This window comes from Protopterus annectens, chromosome 8.part0 (genome assembly GCF_019279795.1).
Source record: "Protopterus annectens isolate FY-2018-M chromosome 8.part0, PAN1.0, whole genome shotgun sequence".
Taxonomy (NCBI): domain Eukaryota; kingdom Metazoa; phylum Chordata; order Ceratodontiformes; family Protopteridae; genus Protopterus; species Protopterus annectens.
In genome coordinates this window covers 1122383094-1122410929 of record NC_056741.1, presented here as the reverse complement: position 1 = coordinate 1122410929, position 27836 = coordinate 1122383094, and the positions used below count along the sequence as shown (strand labels likewise).

At 42.4% G+C, this 27836-nt stretch overlaps 1 protein-coding gene across 1 annotated transcript in view; it reads left to right on the top strand.

Annotated features, from left to right (window-relative positions):
- SHE (Src homology 2 domain containing E) overlaps positions 1-27836 on the top strand; it is a 1455638-nt gene that overhangs the window by 112621 nt on the left and 1315181 nt on the right. The window contains exon 2 of the mRNA XM_044080648.1: positions 26793-26919. Within this exon, the coding sequence (XP_043936583.1) occupies positions 26793-26919 (127 nt within the window). The remainder of the gene's footprint in view (positions 1-26792; positions 26920-27836) is intronic.

The window sequence follows — 27836 nt, the reverse complement described above, 5'->3', positions numbered from 1 at the left end:
TTTGTCATATCCATTTAGACTGTCACATCTTACATAACTGTCAAAAGATTTTAACACTCTTAACATATACTGGAAGAATCACGCAGATAAAAATAAGCAAAAAAGGTTTATTTTACATGCATGGAGACATGCTACAAAGTACATGGTATGTCAGCAGTCTAATTTCTGTTCACTTTACATGGGTTTTTATACCCTCTTCTTCAAGTACACAGCAGCTGGGTTACTAGACAAGGAATTTCAGTCAAGGCTATAAATTCACATACTGGAGCCTTAGATGGTCAGAGGTCAGACACAAGATAAGCTTGTGCCTGGACCAAGGTAACATCTGTGCATTCCTCTTTGGTCAGCAAATTCTTTACAAGAAAAACAACTTAGTTTAGCTTATTTCTTTGCACGCAATGCAATTTCACATTTTAACCCTTACTATACATGATACAAAGATGTTGAACACAAAGATTCTTACTACATTTCCCCCCTAACAACACTTTGTATCATCAGTAATACATTTTATTCATACAGTTTTTCGCATGACTCGTGTTCTGTATATTCAGAATAATAAGCTTTAGTTGCATTGGCAGACAATACATTTGATATTATCATTCGGATGCAAGGAATGCAGCAACAACCCAACAGTAGGAATATAATGGCACCAACACATATAGCAATTAAGACATTCATAAGTACTGTTCCCCAATTTCCAAACCAATTTTGGAAAAAGTCAGTTAATGGATTCTGTCCTGGTTTTGTAAGTTCAGAAACTTGTTGTAGGATCTCTAGATGACTGTCAATATCATGTTCATTATCTGGGATGAACGAACAACACTCCTCCTGGATAAGAGCACAAGCACCTCCTTTTGCCGCTAGGGTGAAATCGAGCACCATACGATTCTGCAACCCTACAGTCCTCATTGCAGTTAACTCATCCGTCACCAATTCTAGCGCAGAAAAAGTTGCATTGCTCAGAGTTTCTAACAATTTTGACAGTTTTCTGAGCTCCCAAATGGATTTTACTGTCCCATAAGCTGGAAGAATACCAGCCCAGGAAATAACATCATCGCCCAAGTCCATGTGTGATAGCCCCTTGCTGCTACTATGGGCCAAATCACGGTGATATATCCAGGATGCATCAACGTTACCTACGGGATTAACAGGTTTATTAGCAGCACGTACATTTCGTATTTTACCTTGGGGAAGAGAAAATGTATGTCTTATAGCTGGTGCTAAATAACCCAAAAAGCAACTGCCTGACCAATTACTTGGTAACCATTTGTATGCTTTTTTACCACAGATAAAATAACAATAATTTACTTTAAGTGTAATATTGACTGGAACAGAGTGATTTCCTTTATCTTGCAGCCCTTTAAACAAAAGATCATACACAGATAACATTTTTTCAAAGAAACTTGTGCCATTAATAAGCCCTGTACTATTAACAAGCACTCTTATAGGCTTGAAACTCGTTGCACAGTGCCCATCTATTGTACAGTTATGAATTATTGTTACATTACACTGACTCCATCCAACCTTAATCTTACCGAGTCTTTGAAAACATACAGTTCCATTCTGGCGACCCATGAGGGGTAATGCTATTTTGTCCTTTAAGGCTACGTTTGAAGTTTCAAATAGTAAATTAGTCCATGTATCATTTGCCCCCAAAGGGGACTGTACCTAACATTAGACCACCATGTACAGTAGGGATAGCCGTGCATATCCAACAATTTGAAACATTAAAAGATAGAGCATATGCATACTTAATAGCTTAATATGTATTAAAAGGCGGATGCCAGGTCAGATTCTCGCTCTCTTTACTTGGCTAGTCTTGTTTGAAAATAAAACGCCAAAACAGAAAAGTAACAATCACACTTATTAACAACAAAATTATTTTGGAATGCTTTTGTGGGAAAGGCTGCTCCCTTCTGGTATTTCTCTGCATTGCTACAATAGTCACATATTCATATAAAACAAGATTACTACTAATCAGTGTTTCTCAGGGGAACTCAAGTTTTTGTCCAGTTCAAACTGTTTTACCAGTTTACAGTGTGTCAGATGGATCCACGATGTTCTTTCCTTTATTCGGACTGCTGTAGGTGTTGCAATCAAAACCTGGTATGGACCTTCCCACTTTGGCGAGGCCCAGTTTTTCCTCTTGACAATTTTAATCCAGACCCAATTCCCTGGTTTCACTTCCAGGATCCTGTTGTTCTTCCGATCTGAAAAACAATCATTCGTTAAAGAAGTGTTAGTTCTGGTCATCATTTTCCTCATGTAATCTGCTACCTCTTCACCCCTCTCACGTTCCACAGGCAAAAGATTTTGCCACTGCGGGACGTAATAAGGTCTCCCGTATAATAGTTCAAATGGTGTGACCCCTTTTGAGGTGGGAGTGGTACGCATGGACAGGAGTGCCAGAGGTAAGCAGTTTATCCAAGACTGATGTGTCTCGGCCATGAATTTACGTAACTTGCCTTTGAGAATGCCATTATGGCGTTCAACCAACCCTGCTGACTGTGGGTGGTAGGCACAATGATATTTTTACTCGATCTGAAAAACAGCGGCCAGCTTTTGAATAACTTGGTTTACGAAATGTGTGCCATTATCAGAATAGATGCGTGTAGGTAGCCCAAAATGAGGGATAATGTTATTTGTAAGGGCCTTGGCTACCGGCAGTGCATCTGGGTGTGCTACCGGAAAAGCTTCAACCCATTTTGTAAAAGCGTCAATAATGACCAACACAAATCGCTTCTGTTGAACAGGAGTTAGTTCAATAAAATCCATGCAGATTGTATGTAATGGATACGGAGGCAGTGGGAAAGCTGCTGGGGTGATCCGCACCCCACCACCATGGTATCGTGCACAAAGCAGGCACGATAAACAAAATCGTTTAGCGTACGCTATAAAGCCCTTGGTCCAGAAAATTTGCTGGATTATTTGAACCATAGCAGCAGGGCCCAGATGAGATGGGCCATGCGTCACTAATGAGGCATACCTAAAAAGGTTTGTTGGCAAGACATACTTATCATTTGGACCTACAAAAACTCCCTGCTTTTGAATAGCCCCATATTTAATCCATCGCTGTTTTTCCTGAACTGTACTAAGTTCCTGCATTACCTGTAAAGTTTGTAAATCAAATTTATCTGTAGGGTAAAGTTCCTTTTGTGTGGTCTCGAGTGCAAAAGTAGAGGTTAAGGCTACACTTTTTGCAGTTTTGTCAGCCAGTGCATTTCCAAGTGATACTGGATCTTTGGCATTTGTGTGTGCTGGACAGCTTGTAAGAGGCTAAGGATTAAATCCTTGTGGGTTATTTCCTTTCCTGAGGCCGTAACCATTCCCCTATTTTTCCATTGCTGTGCAAAGACATGGACCGTGGAAAAAGCATACTGACTATCTGTGTAGATAGTAACTGCCTTATCCTTGGAGATGGTGCATGCTCTGGACAAAGCAATCAATTTGTCCGCTTGTGCGGACAGGTTCCTGGGGAGGGGTTTTGCCTCTAGTACTTTAGTCTCAGTTGTGACTGCATACCCTACTTGTGTGATACCTGCCTCGTTCTTACGTGCTGACCCATCTAGAAACAGGGTCCAATCTGAATTTGCCAAAGGTTGGTCCTTAAGGTCTGGTCTGGGTAAGACAGAGTGTATTAAATCTAAACACACGTGAGGGGCGCCATCGTCAGCTGTAGGTAACAGCGTGGCTGGATTAAGAGTGGTGCATCGCTCAATGGTCATGTGTGGTTGTGATAGTAACGTTGTCATGCAGGATAAGTGTCTGCTAGATGAGAGAAAGGTAACTTTATCCTGCAGTAGTATTACCGCGACAGAGTGCGGTACTCATAAGGTAAGGTCATGAAACAAAACTAGGGATGTTATGTGATCCTATCTCGCCTACATTCTGTACTGATGGGCTCGGAGCCGATCCTCGGCTCCGACTCGGCACGCTATGCTATAGAGCGAAGCCTCTTATTGGCTGAGCTATTCTCTATCCCAGTATGCACCACCACTAATCCCCCAGATCTCGTTTGCCGCTTACAAGCTAGGACGTGGTCTCGAACTTGGCAGAGCTAAGTGCTTTTTCTGAAAGTTTTTCTGTCAGGAAATTCCTTAATTCTTACCCAAAAGCTGTTTTAACAGCTATCGTTGTGTATAAGTGTGTTTTGAATACTTTTTTGTGGTAAATTTGTGTGATTGAACAGGGAAAGGTTTCCGTTTAAGTTAGAGGGGCCTTCCCCTTTTTCCTTAGTGAATTTTCTTATTTTGTGGAGAGGTCAAGTACCTGTTTAAGTTAGAGGGTTCTTGGCCCTCTTTATTTCTTTCGTGTATTGTATTTGTGCTTGTTTTGAGCTAGTTAAAAAAAAAAAAAAAAAAAAAAAAAAAAAAGAAGGGTTTTATTTTAGTGTTGTTTAAATCCTTTACTAAATTGATATACTCTGTTTTTTTCCTCCGATATACTGAGTATTCTACAATGTCTAAAGAGCATAGACCCTCAGGATTCAAGAAGTGCACGAGGTGCAATTATAAAATGTCCATCACCGATGATGACTCCTCGTGCGTGTACTGTTTAGGCGCCAAACACCTACAGGAGTCTTGCAGCGTGTGTCACGCTTTTTCCTCTAGCGTTCTCCAAGAGAGGAAGAATAAATTAATCTTGAAAGGACTTATCAAACCCTCCTTCGAGGAGGCCTTATCTTCCTCTTCCTCTCCAGCTAAGAAAAAGAAAGCGTCGGCTCCGACCAGCCCGTCGGAACCGACCACTAAGAAATCGAGGCAGGCTTCTCCATCGGCTCCACGGACTTCGGAGCCGAGGGCGGAACGGTCTGCCTCGATGCCTTCAGTCTCGACTCCTCTGGTTTCGGAGCTGATGGCTGGGGCTTCGAGAGGCGGGACTCCTTCATCGGCTCCACTGATTTTGGAGCCGATAAGGGTTGCCGGCTCAGACTCTTCCCCTTCGGCGCCGAAGCCCTCCTCGGCACCGAGGGAAATTGTTTTGGAATCTCCCTCGGCACCGATACTGGTCGAGTCTATTCGGAGCCGGTCCCCCAGTCCTTCGGAGCCAATGGAGAAGTCGGTTCGGACCCGGTCGGTTTCCTCTCGATCTTCCAAGATGTCGGATTCGGACATCGACAGGGTGCTCCTAAGACTGTTTCAGTCTCCTGTATTCCAGAAATTAGTTTCGGCTCCAGCCCATTCGGCTTCGGAGCCGATGGCCCACCCTGTAGTTCTGGTTCCTCCTCCAACAGCCTTGGCACCGTTGTAGCCGGTGCTGGTGGAGCCGATGGAGGTTTTCGGGTCGGCCCCGACCCTTACTCCAACCCCGGCTCTCGAGTCGGAGTTCGGTACACGGACCTCCTCCGTCGGCCCTGGGGGGGGACGCTTTGGGACCGATGTTTTCGGTTCTGAGCCTTCCTCTTGGTGCATCGGCTGCGGGGGTACCGTCTACTGTTGTGGCCATGGGGGTTGGACATTCCCAGGACTCTGGCGGTCCGGCCTTCAGGGCCATGAGGAGTGCTTTGGCCAAATCTTCTTTGGCTACCTCCACGGTCTCACCAGCACCTTCCCTACATACGGAGACTGGGTCTTTGGTAGTCCCCCTGTCCCTAGACAGCGGAGCCCCGGGGCCTGAGGTCACCCCAGTGGGGTTCCCTCCTGGAGGTCCCTCTGAAGCTTCTTCGGAGGAACCCCCAAGGAAAAGACTGTGCAAGAGGAAGCACTTCGACTCCCCCGATGAGTCTCTCACGTCGGACACTGATCTTGATGATGCGGAGGGGTCCCCTAAGTCGTCCTCAGATGATGTCTCCTTTGCAGACATCTTGGAAGCCCTCAAACAAGAGGCGGCTGGCATTCCAAACCCCCTCCCGCTGACGAGTCGGTGTTCCTCAAGGCCTTCGGGGCTCAGCCCTCCGCCTCCTGGGTGTCTCCGCCCTTCGACGAGCTCCTAGATTTGATCTGTTGAAGGGCGTGGGAACATCCAGACTCTGTGGAACCGGTGCCTGCTCACCCAAATAAGTTCTTATCAGCACCCCCAGAGAAGGAGTTTTTGACCAAAGGTGTGGCTGTAGATGCCTTGGTGGTGGCATCTGCTACCCAACAAGATGTAGCAGAGGCTTCGACATCCGTCCATCCTCCTAATAAGGAGTCTAGGAGCATGGATCGGTACGGGAAGCGCACCCTCAGTTCAGCGGCCTTTACCTTAAGGTCCCTGAACTATTTAACGCACTTTACTAGATTTCAGAGGGATCTGATCAAGGAGCTTTCAGATACCCTCTTGGGTAACCTACCTGAGCAGCTGGCCCAGACGGTTGGCTCTCAGTTGGCTACGCTGTCATCGATATCAAACTCGTCCATGAGGCTCATTTCATATGCAGCCGAGGGGGCGAGTAGAGCGGCGGGTACGGGTGTTGCTCTACGGAGGCAAGCCTGGCTCCGCCTGTGTCATTTTGCGGAAGCCTTTAAGTCTTCCTTTGCTGACGCTCCCTTTGATGGGTCCTCTTTGTTTGGACCCAAGGTAAAGGACACATTGACCCGCTGCGAGCAAGAAGGTAAGACTTTGACTGCCGTAGGGGCACGATTTTCCACTCCCTTTCGGCCTTACCCCAAGGCTAAAAGAGGAGGGAAAATGTGGTTCCGTAAATCCCAGAAGTCTTATCCCTCGCAGCAGGACGATCCCCCTTCTAGAGGCAGAGGAGGGGGAAATTTTTCTGGAAGACGCCGTCCCAGAGGCAGTAGAGGCCCCCGCAACACTGGAGACCGCGAGTCCTTTCGTGGCTCTTCAGCCTTCCACAATCCCTGAAGGATTGCCCGACTGTGCAGCTCCGGAGCCAGTCGGGGGTCGTTTTTCGAGGCACGTAAAAGCCTGGGTAGGTATCACTCAGGACCGATGGGTGCTTCGAATCATCGCCGGAGTTTACAACATTCCTTTTTCACACCCCCCACCGCCGTCCAAGAAAATCCCGGACCCGCCACCCAGTCAACGGGAAATTGCAGCATTAGAAATCTCAAAGCTGCTTCAAAAAGGAGTCATCCAACCGGTCCCCGCAGACCAGATAGGATTAGGGACTTACTCAAGGTTCTTTTTAGTGCCAAAAAAGACCGGGGACTTGAGGCCCATTTTGGATCTCAGCATCCTAAATCGATCAGTCAAAAAGTCCAAGTTCCGAATGGTCACCTTACAATCCATTCTCCCACTGCTGGAGAAAGGTGTTTGGATGTGCTCCATAGATCTCAAGGATGCCTATTATCACATCTTGATAGATCAGGCGTCCAGGATACATTTGCGATTCAGCCTGGGAGACAGTCATTTTCAGTTCTGCGCACTGCCCTTTGGTCTCACCACAGCCCCACAGGGTGTTCACCAAATGTTTGGCGGTCGTGACTGCTCACCTGAGAAGTCTAGGATTCCAGGTGTTTCCGTATCTGGACGACTGGCTCCTAACTGCCACCTCCAGGCGTCTACTATTGCAGAACCTACAAGCCACCATATCACTAGGCACTTCCCTTGGAATTACATTCAATTGGCCAAAGTCTGTGTTGCTGCCATCTCAGCGCATAAGGTTCATCGGAGTAGAGATAGACTCAAACCAAATGCAGGTCTATCTTCCTACAGAAAGGATACAGACTATACAGGCTCAAGTCCGAGCCTTGCTTCTCAGATCCAAAGCTCCAGCCAGGATGGTCCTGCAGCTATTAGGTTCTATGTTGGCCACTGTTCTCCTAGTCCCCTTAGCAAGATTGCATATGAGAATTCTCCAGTGGCTCCTACCGACACAGTGGTCCTTTCAGGATCTCCCTCTCAGTCACCTCATACGGATCACGGAAACTTGCAAACGGGACCTTCGCTGGTGGCTGGTGCCCTCCAATCTGGATCAGGGACGACCCTTTGTTCCACCTCCTCCTGTGGCCACATTGACGACGGACGCCTCCCAGATAGGGTGGGGGGGGGCATTTCCTGGGCAGGTTAGTCCAAGGCAAATGGCATTCAGAAGAGAGTCTCCTTCATATCAACATTTTAGAAATGAGGGTGGTGTTTCTGTCTCTACAAGCCCTCCACGATTACCTCCCTCAGGGCGTAATTGCCATTCACTCCGACAACTTGTCAGTAGTCTGGTATCTGAACAAGCAGGGAGAGACCAGATCCTACCCCCTTTGCAGAGAGGCCATGAGAGTTTGGGAATGGGCAGTGGCGACCAGACGTTTTCTGGTAGCGACTCATATCCCTGGCAAGTCCAACGTGATAGCCGACAGACTAAGCAGAACTATTCTCTCTCCTCACGAGTGGTCTCTGAACGATGCAGTGACAACTCAGATCTTCAGCAGATGGGGAACACCTTGTTACGACCTCTACGCAACCCCGCTGAACGCAAAGTGCAGAAAGTTCTTCTCTCTCACTCCAGCTCCGGGGGAGAGTCCTATGGACGCATTAGCCCATCCTTGGCCCACCGGCTTGCTATACGCCTTCCCTCCAGTTCCCCTCCTTCTCAGAGTGATCCAAAAGGCATCTCACTTGGGGAGCAAAATGATTTTAGTTGCCCCTTACTGGCCTCGTCAGGTATGGTTCCCCTATCTTCGGAAATATGCACTGGACGGTCCATGGTTCCTGGATCAGATCCCAGACCTATTAATTCATCAGTCGGGACAACTCCATCAGTCCCTTCACACTTTGAAGTTAACAGCTTGGCTCCTCCTCTTCCGACTATAGTCAGGAATCATACTTTAGACCCGGAAGTCATACATATCTTATCATTGGCCCACAAGTCTGCCACTAAGAAATTGTATATTAGCAAATGGAAGAGATTTGCTATTTGGGCTCAACTCCGGGGTCTGGATCCCATCACTATTCCGGTATCGGAAGTCCTGAAATTTCTAACTTCCCTATTCAATCAAGGTTCTTCAGTCTCTACCATCAAGGTCCAATTGGCAGCTATTTCCAATTTTCATGAATCTATAAACCCACCTTTAATGAGCAACAGATTGTGTAAGACCTTCATGAAAGGTGCTGCGCTTTTACGACCTCCGATTTCTCATCCTGCTCCTCCGTGGGATCTCGATGTGGTATTACGTGCCTTAACCTCCTCCCCCTTCGAACCGGCAGCAACATGTCATTTGAAATTTCTTTCTTGGAAAACTGCCTTTCTGGTCGCGATTACTTCTGCCAGAAGGGTTTCAGAGCTTCAAGCTCTGTCTGTAAAACCACCGTACCTGTTTTTTCACAAAGATAGAGTATCCCTCAGGCCTAATCCATCCTTTGTCCCTAAAGTTTGTTCCAGTTTTTGCCTGCAACAGTCATTAGAACTTCCAGTTTTCTTTCCAAAGTACTCAAACAAAGCAGAATACATCTTCCACACATTGGATGTTCACAGGCAATTGCATTTTTATTTAGACAGGACCCAACAAACAAGGAAAACAGATCAATTGTTTGTGTCCTTTTCGGATAATAAATTGGGCAAAGCCGTCACAAAGGTCACTATTGCCAAATGGATCAGGGACTGTATTAGTCAGGCTTATTCCTCTTCTAATAAAGAGCTTACAACCTCTGTCAAAGCTCACTCTACAAGAGCTATGGCTACTTCAATAGCATTCCATTCTAAGCTTGCCATTAGTGACATTTGTGCTGCGGCTACGTGGTCTTCCCCGCATACCTTCATTTCCTACTACAAATTGGATGTGGCATCTCGGGGGCGAGCTTCATTTGGTTCCACAGTGCTCAGGAGTGTTTTCCAGTGAGCCACCCAGGAATTATGTGCTAGGGACGCTGTCCCATCAGTACAGAATGTAGGCGAGATAGGATCACATAACATCTTTTAGTTATGTACTTACCATAACTTTAGATGTTTGGGATCCATCTCGCCTACATTCCTAATAACCCACCCTCCTTCCCCCTGCCTTGGAGATCAGAAGAGATCGGACGGTCTGAATTCTATTGTTTCATCTTGAAACATCTGGCAATGTTATATAAACAGTTATGTGTGTGTGCATGAATGCGGACAAACAAGATCTGGGGGATTAGTGGTGGTGCATCCTGGGATAGAGAATAGCTCAGCCAATAAGAGGCTTTGCTCTATAGCATAGCGTGCCGAGTCGGAGCCGAGGATCGGCTCCGAGCCCATCAGTACAGAATGTAGGCGAGATGTATCCCAAACATCTAAAGTTATGGTAAGTACATAACTAAAAGTTGCAGACGCTTGCACAGCCTGTGCGGCTGCGACTACTGCTTGTACACAGTGTGGCAAAGATCGTGCCACTGTGTCCAATTTACTGGAATAAAAAGCTAATGGTCTCAACTTATCCCCATAAGTTTGCAACAGAACCGATGTCATAAAGCCCTGCTTACAATCTACTGTCTGAACAAAGGGTTTTGTATAGTCAGGGAAGCTAAGTGTTGCAGATCCTGCTATCAACTGTTTTACCCTAGTAAATGCCTGTATTGCCTTATCCGTCCATTCCAGCGCGTCATGTGCTGCCATGGGAAGTGCGAAAATAAGTTCTGAAAGTGGACTTACTTCCTCTGCATAGTTGGGAATCCAACTACGACAAAAATTTGTTATTCCTAAAAATGACATCATTTCTTTTTTTGTGCTGGGCATTGGTGCCTGTAAAATGGCTTCTTTTCTACAGTTATCTAGTTGTCTACCAGCAATTGAAATGGTATAGCCTAGATATCGTACTTCAGTTTTACAAAATTGTAATTTAGATTTATTTACCTTATGTCCCTCTTTTGCCAAAAAATGCAATAACCAAATAGTTTCGGACTCACAGACAGCCTCCGTGGGTGCAGCCAGTAAGATGTCGTCCACGTACAATAGTAGATGACAGCCATGCTCTGGTTGAAACTGTGCCAGGTTTGTCGACATTTCTTGCGAAAAGATTGTAGGGCTTTCACAATATCCCTGCGGCAGTCGTGTGTATGTGTACTGCTTACTCATAAACGTAAAAGCGAACCAAAACCTACTATCTTCCTGTAGGGGAATAGAAAAAAATGCATTACTAATGTCAATAACAGAAAAATACTTATCCGTGGGAAGGATATCATTTAACAAAACAGATGGATCTGGGACCATAAGAGCCCTTGGCACTACAGCAGCATTTACAGCCTGCAGATCCTGTACCATTCTCCATGTCCCGTCCGGTTTCCTTACTGGGAACAAGGGTGTGTTACACGGTGAATCTGTGCATGGAATTAAAACCCCAGCTCTCAGTAGAGCCGTGATCACTGGTAGAATGCCCTCTTCTGCCTTCTTACTTAATGGATACTGACGCTTGTGAGGTCTAAAATTGGATTTTGGAGTTATTTTAACCTGTCCTGCTGTTTTTATTAGCCCAATGTCGTGTTGTCCGCGGGACCATAAGGAGTCTGGCACTGATTCTAACTTTAATTCTTCTTGCGGGGTTAGGAGACATAGTCAGAATGGCCCTCCCCTGGGTGGCATTAGCCTGTCTTCGTGGAGGTGCACTGTTGGTCTAGCCTGGGTGACCCAATTCAGTCTTTGTACCTGAACTCCTTTACATGCCAATTGTTTCGGTGTCATTTTGGCCCATTCAGTAACTTTCCTCCCCACCAGATACCATGCCATTTGTTCTTCCCTTGTTACAGAGACATGCGCAATAGAATTATTGCGAAAAAGTAACTGCATATCTTTTGTAAGACTGCATGTAACTGCAGAATTTCCTAATTTATCCTAATAGAGATTTTGTAACAGGATTTTTGTGACCTTGTGTTTAAAAAATTGCTCCTCATACTTGGGATCAGGTCCCACATTTTTCCTGTAATACATTGTACAGTGTAGTTGTTTGGCAGCCACTGGTAATTGAATAGCTGTACTATATTTGCTCAAAGCTAGGTTAGTTAACTCATTGGCCACACTTTGTGGTCCTGTTTCAATAAGATCATTACTGTACCAGTAATGTAAATCACCCTGCCCCACTTGTAACATAACATCTTGAATTTCTACTAGTTTGGCTAGAATCCCTGATGCAGTCGGTACAGCTGCTATGCCAAACACGTACATTAAATCTCTTCCTAATAAGTTTACAGGGCAAATTTTGGAGATAATGACTCGAAACCTGATAGTTTGGTTAGTTTCAGGGTCCATGAACCATAAAGGTTTAGATAATGGTTCCTTATAAATGCGGCTATTTGCTGCCTTGACTAATACATAGTCATCAGAAGTTACATCGGATGGCACTGCAGAGTTTCTTAGCAGGGTCCTGGAGGCCCCTGAATCACACAAAAATTCTACTTTCTTACCCTCTACTTGAAGTGTGATTATCGGTTGTGCCTCTAGCTGCATAGTTACAGCCAGCGCTGTTAAATTAACAACCTGATATTCACCTTCTTCTGAAAAATCAGTCATTTCATTTTCCCATCCTGCACATTCACCCTTACCTTCTTCATTTGCGTCCTCAAAATCTTCCTCTTCACTCTGTCTTATTGACTCTGGCCAATCAGCCTCTTTATTCGGGTCTGATTCACCTTCACCACCATCATATAGTCATGCTGACCCATGATCCGGGGTGGTTTTAGTTTTTTCAGAAGACCGGCAATCCCTTGCAAAATGTCCATTTTTACCACATTTGAAACATTCTCCTCTTTTTTGTCTGCCTTCATAATCTTCGGAATGTCCCACATTCCCTCTTCCTCTACCCCTGCCTCTGCCCCTTCCTCTACCCCTGTTAGTCAGACCTTGCAGTAGCATAAGTGTCCCATCTTCACTCACCGTAAAGGTTTGAGCTTAGTTTCTTTTCTTTTCTTCTAAATATTTTTCTGCATGTCTTGCATACTCCAGTAGGGGCTGCAGACGTGCCGTCCGATGGTCTATCATATACTTTTGGACAAAGTTGCTAATAGCACTTTTACACCCTTTTAAAAAGGCATTTTTTAGTTGTTGTTCATATGAGGAGTCTTTTGACTGATCTATTTCTTTTTGCATACCACTATGGTTATCAAAGCACTGGGTAAGTCTCTGCAAATAGTTGTCTACTTTTTCATCGTCTGCTTGTACACATCTATTGATACAGGTCCAGTCTGCCCTAGGCTTCCATTTGTCCAGAATGCGGTCTAGTAAATCATTGACCTGCTTTTGGTATGAGTCCGAATTGTGGACAAGTGGTTTATTATCTACTCTGCTTATGGGATCCCAGTCCCCACAGACCAAGTGCCAGTCGGGACCCAAAATTTGTCGAACTACTTGTTCCAACTCTACGGCATTTAGCTTATAACTTTCCATCATGCCTGCGACGTCCTCACAAAACTTGGTCATATCTAACCTAGGGTGTGGTATTCCTTCTACGGCTTTTCGAATGTCTTCCCGCGTCCAGGGTCGATAGACTAAAATGGTGGGACCCTGTCCGGACGTACCCACTTGCGGATTTGCAACTTCTATGAGGGGATACTCTGTGGACGCCGAATTGACTTCGGTTTCCTTTTGTTTCCATTCTGATTTGTCTATACTACGGGTTCGTAGGTCCAGAGTGTCATCCGCCTGCTTTTGTAAAACTACAGGAGGTATGGTTTTGCTTTGGCTCACTACTTCACTTTCCTGATACTGAGGTGGACTGGTTTTAAGGGTTTCTGAGTCTGGATATAAGGGTGGGGCCGTCGCCTTGCGACAGACGGCAGATGTTTCATTATCATCCTTTTGGATGAAAAATGTATCTTTTGCACTCGAGTCACCAGTTTTTTTGTTTTGAAGCTGTTCTCTATATTTTTTATTAGCTTCCTCTAACCACTTCTGAGCCTGGGGAAATTCTATTCTCTTTTGATCTTTAACCTTATTTCCTGCATCCTTACGTAAACTTTTTACCAAATTTTGACATTCTAATTTGTTTAGATTTCCACTAAACTCATAATCCTTTTTCCATTTTTTTAGAAATTTTAAATTCTTTGGATGTAGGTTGAACATGTATTGTTCATCCTCGATCCTTTTGTTTGAGCGGTCGCTGCAACTACAGCAACTACTCCCTGTTCCCATTTTTCTAATCTTAGAGAAAAATTAGTTTCCTTTTCCTGAGATCTCTATCGTACTTTTGTAAAATTAAATCAAAAGACGATTCCCTTATGACTAGTCCCTTTGTTCTTTAAAAAAGAGAACAATACAAAAAGAGGGAAAAAAAAAAAGTTATGCTTACCTTTCTGCGGTTCTTCCGCCCTGTTCGTCACCGTCCCACGGATCGAATCTAAGAGTGACTGGCCTCTACTTACGACTTCTTCGTCGGAGGTCTTTCCGTTCAAGGGAGCCCGAGATTCGTTCTCCCCTTCCTGTACAGGTTTTTCAGTCCCTCTTATGCGATTCGTACCGTGAAGAGGTGGCCCCACGGTCTTGGGCGCCAGAAATGTCAAAAGATTTTAACACTCTTAACATATACTGGAAGAATCACGCAGATAAAAATAAGCAAAAAGGTTTATTTTACATGCATGGAGACATGCTACAAAGTACATGGTATGTCAGCAGTCTAATTTCTGTACACTTTACATGGGTTTTTATACCCTCTTCTTCACATACACAGCAGCTGGTTACTAGACAAGGAATTTCAGTCAAGGCTATAAATTCACATACTGGAGCCTTAGATGGTCAGAGGTCAGACACAAGATAAGCTTGTGCCTGGACCAAGGTAACATCTGTGCATTCCTCTTTGGTCAGCAAATTCTTTACAAGAAAAACAACTTATTTTAGCTTATTTCTTTGCACGCAATGCAGTTTCACATTTTAACCTTTACTATACATGATACAAAGATGTTGAACACAAAGATTCTTACTACAATAACTTTTTGATGTTCTTCATCTCACATTGCTGCAGTCCTTACTTATGGGTAGTCCGCTGTCCTCGGTCGGCCAGAATACCAAAGTATTAGGCTGACGTCGGTCATGGGCGCCTAGATCTGACATCAGAGCGTCAGGGTATAAAGACGCATGACCGACGTCATATCCTCAGTCTTTTTTGCCGCATGGTCCGATGCAGAAGCAGCGTTGCAAGTGCCGTTCGGCGTTCTGAAATTTTTCGGAGTTTCAGACCGATACCAAGTTGGGCTAAGTACCCCGTTGGGGAATATTTTTGTTTTTTCTTGCCTCAGTTCCTTACCGGATGTCAGAAAAAGTGAATAATTGTATTTCTTGTGGGAAGCAGATACCGCATAGGGATTACCACTCGCTTTGTATTCCTTGTTTGGGACCGGAGCACGACGTAGTGGGGTGTCGGTTTTGTGCTAGGTTTAATAAGCGCACTATAAAACGGAGGTTAGATTGCGCTAGGTTAGTCTTTGGCAAGAGGTGTAATTATAATATGCCGTCGGATGTTCCGACGCCTGCTTCTACTAAGTCCCAGGGGGAAACTTTGATTTTACATGATGTGGCCTCTCAGGAGGCAGGGCAGGCTGAAGGGGCCTCTCAGGTTACTATTCTCCCTTCTATGCCTAAGGTGGTTAGGCCTTCTGTTACTGTTTCTAAGGCTCCTTCTAAGGGCAGGTCTGTTTTGCCTTCCTCTGGTGTCAGTTCTGGTTCTTCAGGGTCAGTGCCTAAAAAGCACATGCTTAAAATGGCAGAGGATTTGATTACTTTAATTAGAGGTTCTATGCCCCCTCCTGATAAGAGGCCCAGGATGGAGCCAGAGTTGGAAAGTTTGGAGCAGGCCTCAGATGATTCAGAGTCTTCTGCTGAAGACATTCAAGATTTCCCTCCTTATTCTGATTCTGATGCAGAGGATTCCACTCCTTCTGCTTCTCCTCCAGAGGATTTTTCATTTTCAGAAACTCTGCATTCCATGAGGGAGCATTTTAAGTGGGAAGGACAGGATTACTCTGATTCACGGAAGAGACTTAGGGAGTTCTTGTTTTTACCATAGCATAGACCCTTAGCTATACCTCCGGTTTTGGATGTTGTTTCAGATGTTTTCTCGGAAGCTTCCCTTAATCCAGATTCTGTGCCTCCTGCTCCAGTTAAACCGGACAGGTATTACAGGGTGCCTGAGGCTAATAAATATCTTTATAAGAGTCCTAGGGCGGACCCAGAAACTATTAGTCAGGGGCCTAAGGGTGTTAGAGCCTCTGTTGTTAAGAATCCGGTTCCTCTGGATAAGGAAGCTAGAGCTTTGGATAGATGGGGTAAGAAGGTATATACCTCTTCTACTTTAGCAATGAGAGCTTTGAACTGCCAGTTTCATATGTTGAAGTATCAGACTTTCCTCCTTTCTCAGCTAAGATCTAAAGTGGATGCTTTGGCAGAGGGCATAGAGTGTAAAGAATTGCAGGATATAGTGCATGTTTCTGAACAGGTGGGTAAGCACTCTTTGCAATGTGGTTTTGATGCTTTACAGGCTTCTTCTAGGGTGGCTGCCACTGGTTCAGTTATTCGTAGGCACGCCTGGCTTAAGGATCAGAATTTGTCTGAGCATGTTAAGTCTAGAATTCTGGATGCCCCTTTACAATCTGAAGTTTTGTTTGGTCCTCCTGTGGAGTCAGTCTTAAAGAAAATGGAAGACAAGGCTAAGTCTATGCAGACTGTTAAAGATTTTTTGCAGGTACAACCTCCAAAGTTTAGTAGATATTGGCCTACTAAGGGGTGGACGTACCCTTCTTCTGATTCTCAGTCTAGGGGTTGATCTAGACGTGGTAGGGGCAGAGCTCAGGGTACCTTCAGGCCGAGACAATGGAGTTCGCCTGCTCAGTCTGCTGGTGAGGGCAGGGACCAGTCCTTTCGTAAACAGGCCCAATGACCTTCATTTTCAGCTGCCAGATTCTTCTTGCCTGGCAGCTCCTTTGGGAGGAAAGTTGGCTCTTTTCAGGCAAAATTGGCATTTAGTCACCCAGGACAAATGGGTATTGGACATTATAAACCGAGGTTACAAGTTCTATTTCCATACCATGCCTCCTTTCAAAGGCATGCCAGACGTCCCTCCTCGGCAAAGGTTAGAGGCTCACAGACAAATTTCTTTACTTCTTCAAATAGGAGCTATACAGCCAGTTCCTCTGTCAGAAGTGGGCCTAGGATTTTATTCTCGCCTGTTTCTAGTTCCAAAGAAAGGGAACACGTGGAGACCAATTTTGGATTTATCTATCCTCAACACTTACCTGGACATTCCAAAGTTCAAGATGCTGACTTTACAACAACTTTTACCTCTGTTGGGAAAAGATCACTGGATGGTTACTCTGGATCTCAAAGAGGCTTACCTGCATGTTCCTATCAGGCCCAGTTGCAGGAGGTACCTGCGTTTTCGGGCTAGAAATTTACATTATCAGTTCTCTGCATTGCCCTTTGGCTTATCTACTGCGCCCAGAGTGTTCACAAAGATTCTGGCTCCAGTGATAGCATTTTTCAGACTAAGAGGAATACAGATTTATCCTTATTTGGACGATTGCCTGATTATTGCACAAGAAAAGGACGAACTTCTTCATCATCTACAGTATGTGATGGCAGTGTTTAGATGCCTAGGGTATTCTGTGAACGAAACAAAGTCCAGTCTAGTACCCTCTCAGGACATGTGCTTTCTGGGTGTGAGACTGAATACAGCTTCCCAGATGGCCTTTTTGACCCCGGACAAACAAAGAAGCCTTTCTCTTTATTTCCATCAAACGTCTCTACGGTCCAGGCTGACTGCAAGGACAGTCCTTCAAGCCTTGGGGTTCATGGCATCTTGTATTCTAGTGCTTCCCAATGTCAAATTGCATATGAGGAAGCTTCAATGGTATCTCAAAAATGTATGGACACAGCACTGCCAAGATCTAGACACTGTCATTCAGATAATACCTTGCGTTCAGAAGGAGTTTTTGTGGTGGGCTCAGGAATGTCACCTAAACAAGGGACTCTCTGTGACCCGACCAGAGGCGAGTCAGATTCTAACGACAGATGCCTCGGACAAGGCTTGGGGTGCACACCTCAATGGAAAATGGGTGCAAAACTCGTGGCTTGTCAAACTCCAACATTTGCATATCAACTTGAAGGAAACTGCTCTCAATCTACACCTCAATCTTCAGGCAAGGTTTCTACCAGGAGCACAGAACTCCTTAGCAGATGTCTTGAGCAGACAAATAGTGGATCCTCACGAGTGGAAATTGGATCCTCATGTATTCCAACAGTTGACAGTGTTATGGGGAACTCCAGACATAGATCTGTTCGCTTCTCCACTAAATTACCAGTTGCCAAAGTTTTGCACAAAAATGTTTCATCACACAGCTTGGAAGGTGGACGCTCTATCATTCAGTTGGAACAATCTGCATGTATATGCCTTTCCACCTCTGCCTCTTCTTCCCAAGGTACTTTTGAAGGCCAGACAAGACAAGCCAACCATGATTTTGATAGCACCAGATTGGCCTCGACAACACTGGTACCCACTACTGAGGAGTTTAGTACGAGAACCTCCATGGCCTCTGCCTTTGATTCCGCACCTTTTGTCACAAGAGGACAGTCACTTCCTCAATGTCAAGATTCAGTCTCTGCATCTAACAGCCTGGCATATTCTGTTTTAGACTCTGGAGGGTCTCAGCTTCCACAACAAGTTTTGAATGTTATTTTGGAGGCCAGGAGGCCTAGTACCAGGAAAGTTTACTCTGATAAATGGAGGAGATTTTTTATTTGGAGCAAAGAAAAGGACTTTGATGTCTCCAAACCTGATTTAAGTGTTGCTCTTCAATATCTTACTGAGTTATTGGACAAGGGTTTGTCTTTCTCCTCGATAAAGGTCCATGCTGCAGCCATTTCTGCTCACTATGATTGTGACCCTCCTTTATTCTCTCATCCTTTGTTTAAGCAATTTCTTAGAGGGGCAAAGAATATAAGACCCCCACGTAGAGCTCCTACTCCTGCTTGGGATCTCAATTTTGTGTTGGAAAAACTTACTCTACAACCTTTTGAGCCTGCAGCTACTGCCGAGTTAAAGTATTTGTCATGGAAAACTGCTTTTTTGTTGGCCATTACCTCTGCAAGAAGGGTTTCTGAATTACAGGCCCTCATGGCAGTGGAGCCTTTCCTGATTTTTCATAAGGATAGGGTATCTTTGCACTAATCCTTCCTTTATGCCTAAAGTGGTTTCTAGTGTGGCCTTAAACCAAACTATTCATTTGCCTACTTTTTATGCAAACCCCAAAATAAAGGGGAGAAAATTTTGCATACTTTGGATATTCACAGACAGTTGCGTTATTATTTGAGCAGAACCAGGGAGTTCAGACAGTCTCAGCAGTTGTTTGTTTCTTTTGCTTTGGGTTCACAGGGTAAACCTGTTTCAAAACAAACTATTTCTAAATGGATTGGGTTTTGTATTTCTTTCTGTTATTCCCATCATGGTAAGGAGATTCCGGCTGGAATCAGGCCTCATTCCACTAGGGCTACTGCTACTTCTACGGCCTTTCTAAGGGGGGGTAGCTACAAAAGACATTTTGGAGGCAGCTACTTGGAGTTCAGTGCATACTTTTTCTAAACATTACCACCTTCCTCTTTATTTTAAGTCTAGGGCTGGATTTGCCACTGCAATTTTACAGGGCATTTTAGCGGCCCCTAATGCTCTATGATTTTTTCCAACCTCCCTTTCCCGTTGCTTTGGGATTCTACCCATAAGTAAGGACTGCAGCAATGTGAGATGAAGAACATAGTACAGTTTTGTACCTACCATAAATGTAGATGTTCGAAGATCCACATTGCTGCAGTCCAATTTACCCTCCCTCCTTCCCCACTGTAGTTTCACATGATGCTATGCTTTAGGTGATGGTTGTTGTTGGGCTTGTTTTTGGGAGGTATTCTGTTTTTGGCTGTGGCCTTTTTTGTTTGGCCTTCTGACATCTGGGGCAAGAAAAGACTGAGGATATGACGTCGGTCATGCGCCTTTATACCCTGACGCTCTGATGTCAGATCTAGGCGCCCATGACCGACGTCAGCCTAATACTTTGGTATTCGGGCCGACCGAGGACAGCGGACTACCCATAAGTAAGGACTGCAGCAATGTGGATCTTCGAACATCTACATTTATGGTAGGTACAAAACTGTACTTTTTTTTTGGAAGCCTCAAACAGAACAAACAACCCCCCCCCCAAAAAAAAAACTCTAAAAACCTGTAAACTTAATAACACATAAAACTATGTACTACTTCAAATATTGAAATTTTTGCTTCCGATTAAGAACAAAAGTTCGAAGCTGATAACCACACAGACAGGCTATAGTTAACCAAAAAAAAAAGGTTAGTCATGCTAAGATGCATGGTGCAGCCTGTGCTATTATGAAATACTATTTGATTTTGTCTACTTTTATAACTCTCCCAGCTGAGAAGACACTTGAATGCTTTCAGTAAACACTTTCTCCAAGCCATTTCTCTTTATGAAATTGTCTTCTAGTGACATGCAAACCAGACACAAAGCTGCTAAGGTTACCTTGTTTACCAGAAAAAAAGCCTTATAATATTCAATATTCTTTGATCAGTGCAGTATTCCTGTGATGAAAACAGAAAAAAAATCATCATAGTCACCTGTATCTTCAGTAATAGTGAATTATCTAAAAGAAAATGCCAGATCATGCACTCTACTTGCAAACTCCACCTTGTTTCCTCATATAAAATTACACAGAAAAACTGTTTTAGTGAACCTAACAGTCTCATGCATTCATAAAGCATGAAAATAAGCTTTAGTCTGCTGATGGTCATTTAATTGTGTCATTAGCAATTATCTGTAGTATCAAGAATAGCTATCTTTCCATGAGTAAAGGACAAGAAAATTAGGCATCATCAGCATAAGAATGTTAACACAAATTCTTCTTCCTGATATCTCCTAATCATAGTGTATACATTGTGAACAACGGTAGAACAAGTAGCTATCTTTGTAGCAGTCCCAAGAATGAATAAAATCCAGAGACCACTGTATGTAAACATCCTGATAGGTAGCAAGTAAGCAGTCAAAAACTGTAGCAGAAAGTCACATCTTCATATTTATTCAGTCATTTCTGCTTCTTGCAAAACTTCTGTTGAGAAGGGCCATCATGATGATTTGTCTTGTCTTATTTCTTCTTAAAAGTGCATGGCTAGAATGAGCAGTGTGGGAACATCACTTGATTGTCATCTGGTCATTGAAGACCACTGCAGAAAATCTGACTCTTGGAAGTATGCATGACACACCAGTGTGCATCCCTTATTTTTCATTTGCATTTCACGTGTCTTTCAGTGTGTCAGGCCCATGCATATATGTTCTTGCCATATAAAGAAACTAAGTTCTTAACACATTCCAGTTTTCTCAGTCTTAAGGAATGTGTTCAAAAAAATTGTATCACCAACAAGTCCTTTGCCTCTTTGTTAACAGGCTGTCATGAAAATGAGAAAGTTTCATTCATTTTCTGATAGCTGCTTTATCCATGTCAGAGTCCTCAGTGCAGAAAATACTTCATCATATACCCAGTGAAACCAGTGTCTAATTGATGTCCATTGCTTACAGTTCCTTTTCCAAACAGTGCCTCCCTTCTGGACTTTATTGCATGCTTTAAGATATTGAAAAAAAAATCTATCGTGCCACTGCTGTCCATCTGTATGTAACTCTTCAGTATCCTTTCATCCTAAAACATCTGTGGAAGATCCTGCACTCTGCTGCAAGGGAAGGTAAACAAGTGACCATCATTTCCTTTTCTTTGCTAAATGATGGTGTAGCATTTAAAGGCTAACACCACCAAATAATACTTGTAATCCAGGCTCATTACACAGCACAAAACTGGTAGCAAGCTATTTCCTTGCTGTACCTGCCAGAACAATCTTGTCAGGCCCATGTCATAATTCATACTTAGACATTTGATTTATGTTGGATACTGTTAATAAATATCTGGGTTGAATTTATGTTTGAAGTCCATCTGATGCAGTTTAGTTGAGTAAGTATTACTTCACCTTTCATTGTTAAACCTGAAGCAGTGGTGAAACATTGTACATCAGTAATTCTTATTTTGGTTTCTTGACAGACATTTTTAACACAGATTGCTGTATTGTATATTTGCACAATGACCATCATTTGCATTACTTATATTATTGATTATAAAGCAGCACAATAGTCACAAAACAAAGTTAAGACACAGTGTCATTTTTTTTGGCAATACCATTTTAAAACTCTATTCAGGCTAAATTTATATTGGCTCCCTTAAACATACTTGAGGTGAAATTACTTGATCATCTGTAGCAAGAAGGGAAAAAAAGATGAATGTCAAAATTGCCAGTGATAAATCATTGCCGGTGCTGTTTCTAAGTGTGTGCCGGAAATGATTCACTTATTTTGGCAGATTCCTTCTTTATTTCAGTGGGTGTGGCTGTGGAGTTGGTATATATAAGGTTTTTTTTCACCGTTTTCAGTTTTGGGCATTTTTTTTTTTTTGCCTTTTCAGAACATAGCCTTTCAGGAAGTTGGTGCTTTGTAGTAAAATCAAGTATATTTTATATCAGATTTACTGTACTTATTTATCAAATGAAATAACACTACTCTTCATGATAAAATGTAATTTCATCTTCTAGTACCTCTTTCTAACAATTATGAAACCACTGCTTAAGCATGGTATATTTCTGTAGTAATACAGCACAAAGTTTATGCAGCTGCATTGGTAGCTAAATGCAACCTTTACTGAGCTAGATAGGCAATGCAATTTTTTTCAAATGGCTAAGTTTAAATATAAATATATATATATATATATATAGAGAGAGAGAGAGAGAGAGCGCGTCAGATGTGCACACTGGGGAATATTTCCTTTCCCCAGGGATTTTATTATCTCAGAGTTAGTATATATAGAATTAGCCGGGAATTAGCCCCCGTCCACAAAAAAAAAATCTTGTTGGTTTAGCCTGTTCTGGGGTAATCCTCTGAGTATGCGGAGTACATGTTGATGTTCTGTGCTTTGACGTTTTTATGTCAACATTACGGATGTTAATATTGTGCATGTTTGATGATATATAGTTTGTGTGTGTGTGTGTGTGTGTGTGTAAATGTGTGTGTGTGTGTGTGTGTGTGTGTGTGTGTGTGTGTGTGTGTGTGTGTGTAAAATTTGTATGTTACAACAGATTGTACCTGTTATACATACCAACCTAGGTTATGTCTTAGGACAAGCAAGTATGGTCAGTACACAAAAGTTTTTTTTAACAGTAAAGTTGAAATTCTGTCCATAAGGAGATTCAAGAAATGATGACCCCACAGAAACCAATACTTACTGCCGAATCAGTTACACTTGTTAAAACAGAGGCAAGAAGTATTGTTAGGTGAGAGAGATGAAGCAGTATTTAGTTTTTTGCATGTTAGACTGCTGAAAGTTATGACATGTTAAGTACCATTTCCATGCAAAATGCATACCAGTGGTCTGTAGGGCATGCCGAGCAGTGAATATGGAGTTCAGCTCAACAGTGTAATGTATGTTTTGGGTGTCTCTTTGAATTGCAAAGTACAGGTAATGTTTTAATTATCAGTTACAAGTAGCTAAGGCATTGCTCTCTGTATTATGTGAACTGAGACACACCAGACACAAGACTATTTTAAATTCAATTTTTCTGCATTTAGTCATAGTTGACTTTGCAGCCATCACTTATATTTGGTCATCTGCAGCTTAAACAACCAAACTCTGTCAGTAATTTACTCCGTCATAGGTAGTCTAGGCAGTGTTCTGAACTGGCAGACCATTAAACACCAATAATCAATTTTAAGTTGCATTTTCCTCACATTCTTTATCAGTTATTTAGTCTTTTGCAGCTTTAATAAAGTAATATGTGTTAATGCGCCTTTAGTTCTTAGCTGATAATATTCAACCTGCGTCTTCTCTGCAAATGTTCTAACCTGAAGCACCATCAAATATCATTGACAATTTTAAATGTATTTTTTTCAACTCCTAAATGAGTTTAAAATTATTAGCTATTTGGTCTTTGTCAGCAGACTACAAATATCTGATGATGATGACTTGTACCTGTCTTTTTTGATGCACTGGCCACATTTCCCCTAATAATGTAAATACCACCTTGGGTCTCCCCTGAAAGAGACCCCAAGCCTAGTGGGACCTACCCAGTGAACAAAAGATAAATAATTAAATAAAATAAAGTAATTTTCAAGTCTTAATGACAAAGAGACATGTTTAAATTATATCGTATATACAATGTTTTTAAATCTATGCCCATATGGTCCTGTCATAAATGCAGCTTTTTTCTTCCAATGCAAGACTATTTTGCAAGCTCTGTCAATGTCCAAAAATAGTTTAGAGCAACATTTATTTATTTTTACCTCCTGATATTACAGTTATGCCAGAATTTATCTCAGTTTATATTAAAAAGTATCACACTGTGCATCCGAGTGAATTTACATTTTAGTGACTGGCCCAGAAGCATTGTGAATACACTCTGACTGGCAGCTACATATGCATACATAAACCTGTGCATCTCAAACATCTCTGAGTTTACACTCACACACACTTGTGCATATACACACACTCCCTACACCCACACTGTGCAAGTATAATAATAGTAGTAATTATTTGTCAACTAGGTAGGGCACGGGACACATGGTCCCTTTTCAGGGATTACCTGGGAGAATATCCGATTAAGTAACTTGTTCAAGGTCACACAATAGGCAAGTGAGTGGTAAGGGAATCAAACCTAGTACCACAGGTACTACAGCTCACAGCTGTAACAGTGTCTTCCAACTGCCAGATGTATGCATATATCTATATATTTTTTAGTTCATTTACTCTTACTATATATTTTTCTGCAGTAATTTCTAAAGCTCATGTAAATGTACTTTTGTAGTTAAAGTAAAGGAAATCTTGCTTTTCAAATGCCTAGTACTGAGTGCTTTAAAATATTTTCTGGAATGTCTATTTTTGTTTGGTTGTAAAATGTTTTGGAGCTTTTCCTCCTGGGCCTCTATTGAAAAGGGATCTTGCATGGCCCAGTCAGACTTTCCCAATAGAAAATACAAATATATAAATAAATAAATACATAACTAATTTAGACATTTGACAGAGATCAGCTTAATGTAGTAGATCTCTTTTTATGAGATTTTTACCTCAGATTGACATTGCCATTAATATAATTGCAAACATTTTTCACTTCTTTAGTGTTTCCAATTGTTTTTTGGGGTCAATGAGTCAATGGTGGAGTCTGAAATACACACAGATACCACATTTTAAATTTCAGAGCTGACAGTTTGGTTTTAGCACTGTTTACTAAAACAAAAGCTGTATATTATTTCATTTTAGATTGCTTTCAATCGTGTGACTTTGTTGTTGGTATATATAGGTTTTAGAGTGTGTGGGGAGCTTGCCCTTGCACGGTAGGAGCACGGTGGCTTGTCCCCTGCAAAAACTCTTGGATTTATTTTTTTCATCAGGTTGACTTCCTGATCAGTTGTGCTCATCGAGCTGGCTCTTTGCCAAGTTGTAACTGGACAAGCTATGATCGGTAGATATCAGTGGTACAGTAATGCAGTGTCTGCATTCAGAACTGAATGTCAATACTGCATTTGCAGCTGAAGTGCTTGCAAAACAGGCATAGGTAGTATGTGGGAGGGATGACTGAGCATACTGAACTTCAGTATCACTGAATACAGAGTTGGGGGAGGTGCACTTCTGCATAACTACTGTCTGAGAAAATGAGGAGAGTGGAATGTAGGTTGAGTACATAAGTGGGTAAACATGAGGGCCAACAAATTCCTGGGGCATGGGGCAAGTGTACAAATGCCACATTTCTTTCATGTTTTTTGGGGGATTATAAGAGAGAGGATTTACAGATGCTCTGCCAGGGTAATGATGACCTTTTGATTCCCTTGCCACATCTTGCCTCGTAATAAACATGGGGGCATTTGATAGGAGTGGTGGTGGGATGGGAAAGTGGTGTTGGTGTGGGCCTTGGTGGACTTATAATGTGATCAGGCATGGCATTAAAAACTGTAGGAAAAAAGATGATCAAGAGAAAAATACTTAAAAAAAAAAAAAAAAATAAATAAATTTCACAACTGTCTTAACAGTAAGGCAGTATGCGTTTTAGATATTTTGCAGGACCCTGGTTGAAAAAGACGGCCAGTATTCTGAACTCACAAATGGAGCAGTTAAGACACCTCAAGTACTGTGACTAGACATATCTTGTAGATGGACATAGAAAGTAGTTTGCTGTAATGTGCTGAGATGCAACAACAATCCTGTCTGACGTACTGCTGCATTTGAGTGAATTTTGTTTGTGAAGGTTAGTAGTAACGTTAGGCAAAGAGAACCTTGCATGAGAATGATGTAAATATCTGAAATATATTACATGGCAGATTACTTTTGAATATTTCAACTAAGTTGCATAGTTTCACTCCATTTCTAAAAGCATATAACTAAGATTAGTAAAATTTCTGAAAGTTTTATTCAGCCAGTAATAGACTGTGATGTATATTAATTTACAAGCTGGTAAGACAGAATATCTTAGAAGTACTGAGAAATCACAAGACGTTGTCCTGTTTGATTCTCAGTTAGAGCGTCTTCTGTGTGGAAACGTGCGTGAATGGGCGTACCTTCATTGAAGGTTGTGCGTCAGGGCTGGCAACTCGGCACGTAAAAATCTACTGCCAATCATTAGCAGACCGGAGTTCCGCTGTGGCGACCCCTAATCGGGGAAAAAGCTGAAAGACACGACAACAAATGAGAAATCACATATAACTTTATAACTTGAAAAAAAAGTTGTGTTCCTGTAGTAGTGTTGTCATCCATTCATGAAGTTCATAACTGATAGTAGCTCACACTTTCAGAGAAACCATACAGACTATGGAATGAAGTCCTGCATAAGAAATTTACTAATCATTAGGACGTTATGCATAAAAATAGTCTTCTCCTTTAATGTAATGTTACATTTCTCTTATAGGTTATCATTTTGGAGGATTATGCTGATCCATATGATGCTAAGCAGACGAAGGGCCAAAGGGATGCCGAAAGAGTTGGAGAGAATGATGGCTACATGGAACCCTACGATGCCCAACAAATGATTACAGGTATGGGAATATATTTTAACATATCTCTCAATTGCCTTGCTCAGTAATTCAGAATAAAGCTAAAAGTAATGGGTGGTGGTGGGGGGGGGGGGGGTATGGGGCAAAGGGCCAAAATCAGCATTACTCTAACTCACTTGTCAGTAGAACAATGGTTTTTGCATCACTATGCATTTTTTAAACACCTTTATTGAATTATCACTTGTGATATAGGTTAAGTTAATTTATGTAAAATAATATTAACGAGTTTACATTTACAAAAAACTATAATTCACATCTATTATTACATAGCATATAATCTAAGCAACATTGCATTAAATATTCAATTCCTGCCTGCTCTTAAACCTCATTGCTCTTCCAAAACATTTTTCTGCATGTATTGTTCCCACAATTCCCATTTCTTTCTAAGTAATTTACTCCTACCCTTTTCTAAAGATCCTACTTCATGTTCTTTTATCTCTGTTACAATATTCACTATTGCAAGTAAAGTCGGTTTAGATTTTGATTTCCATTTTCTAGTAATTCCTTTTTTGGCAACCACCAGAATTAAACTTAACAAGGCCTTACTACATCTAGGCATATCAGATCCTGTATCCCAGCTCGCCTGGTATTCCTGACAGAGTACTCTGTCATGCCAACTCATTACACTCTCAAAACGTATGTTCCCAGTTACCTCTTTCTTCCCCATCAGACATCTAGCATTTGCTATCTAAATTCTTTGGAGTCTGCTTGGGATATAATCATATATATGCAAACACTTCCATTCAAGAATCCTAAACCTTCTGGAATTTGTTACATACTTGGGAGCCATACATATGTCACCCGACTGTTCCCTTGTAAATTCTACTTCTGTTCTCTCTTCCCAATCTTTTCTAACTTCTAGTTTATTCTTATAGTTATCATGCAGTATTTTATATGTC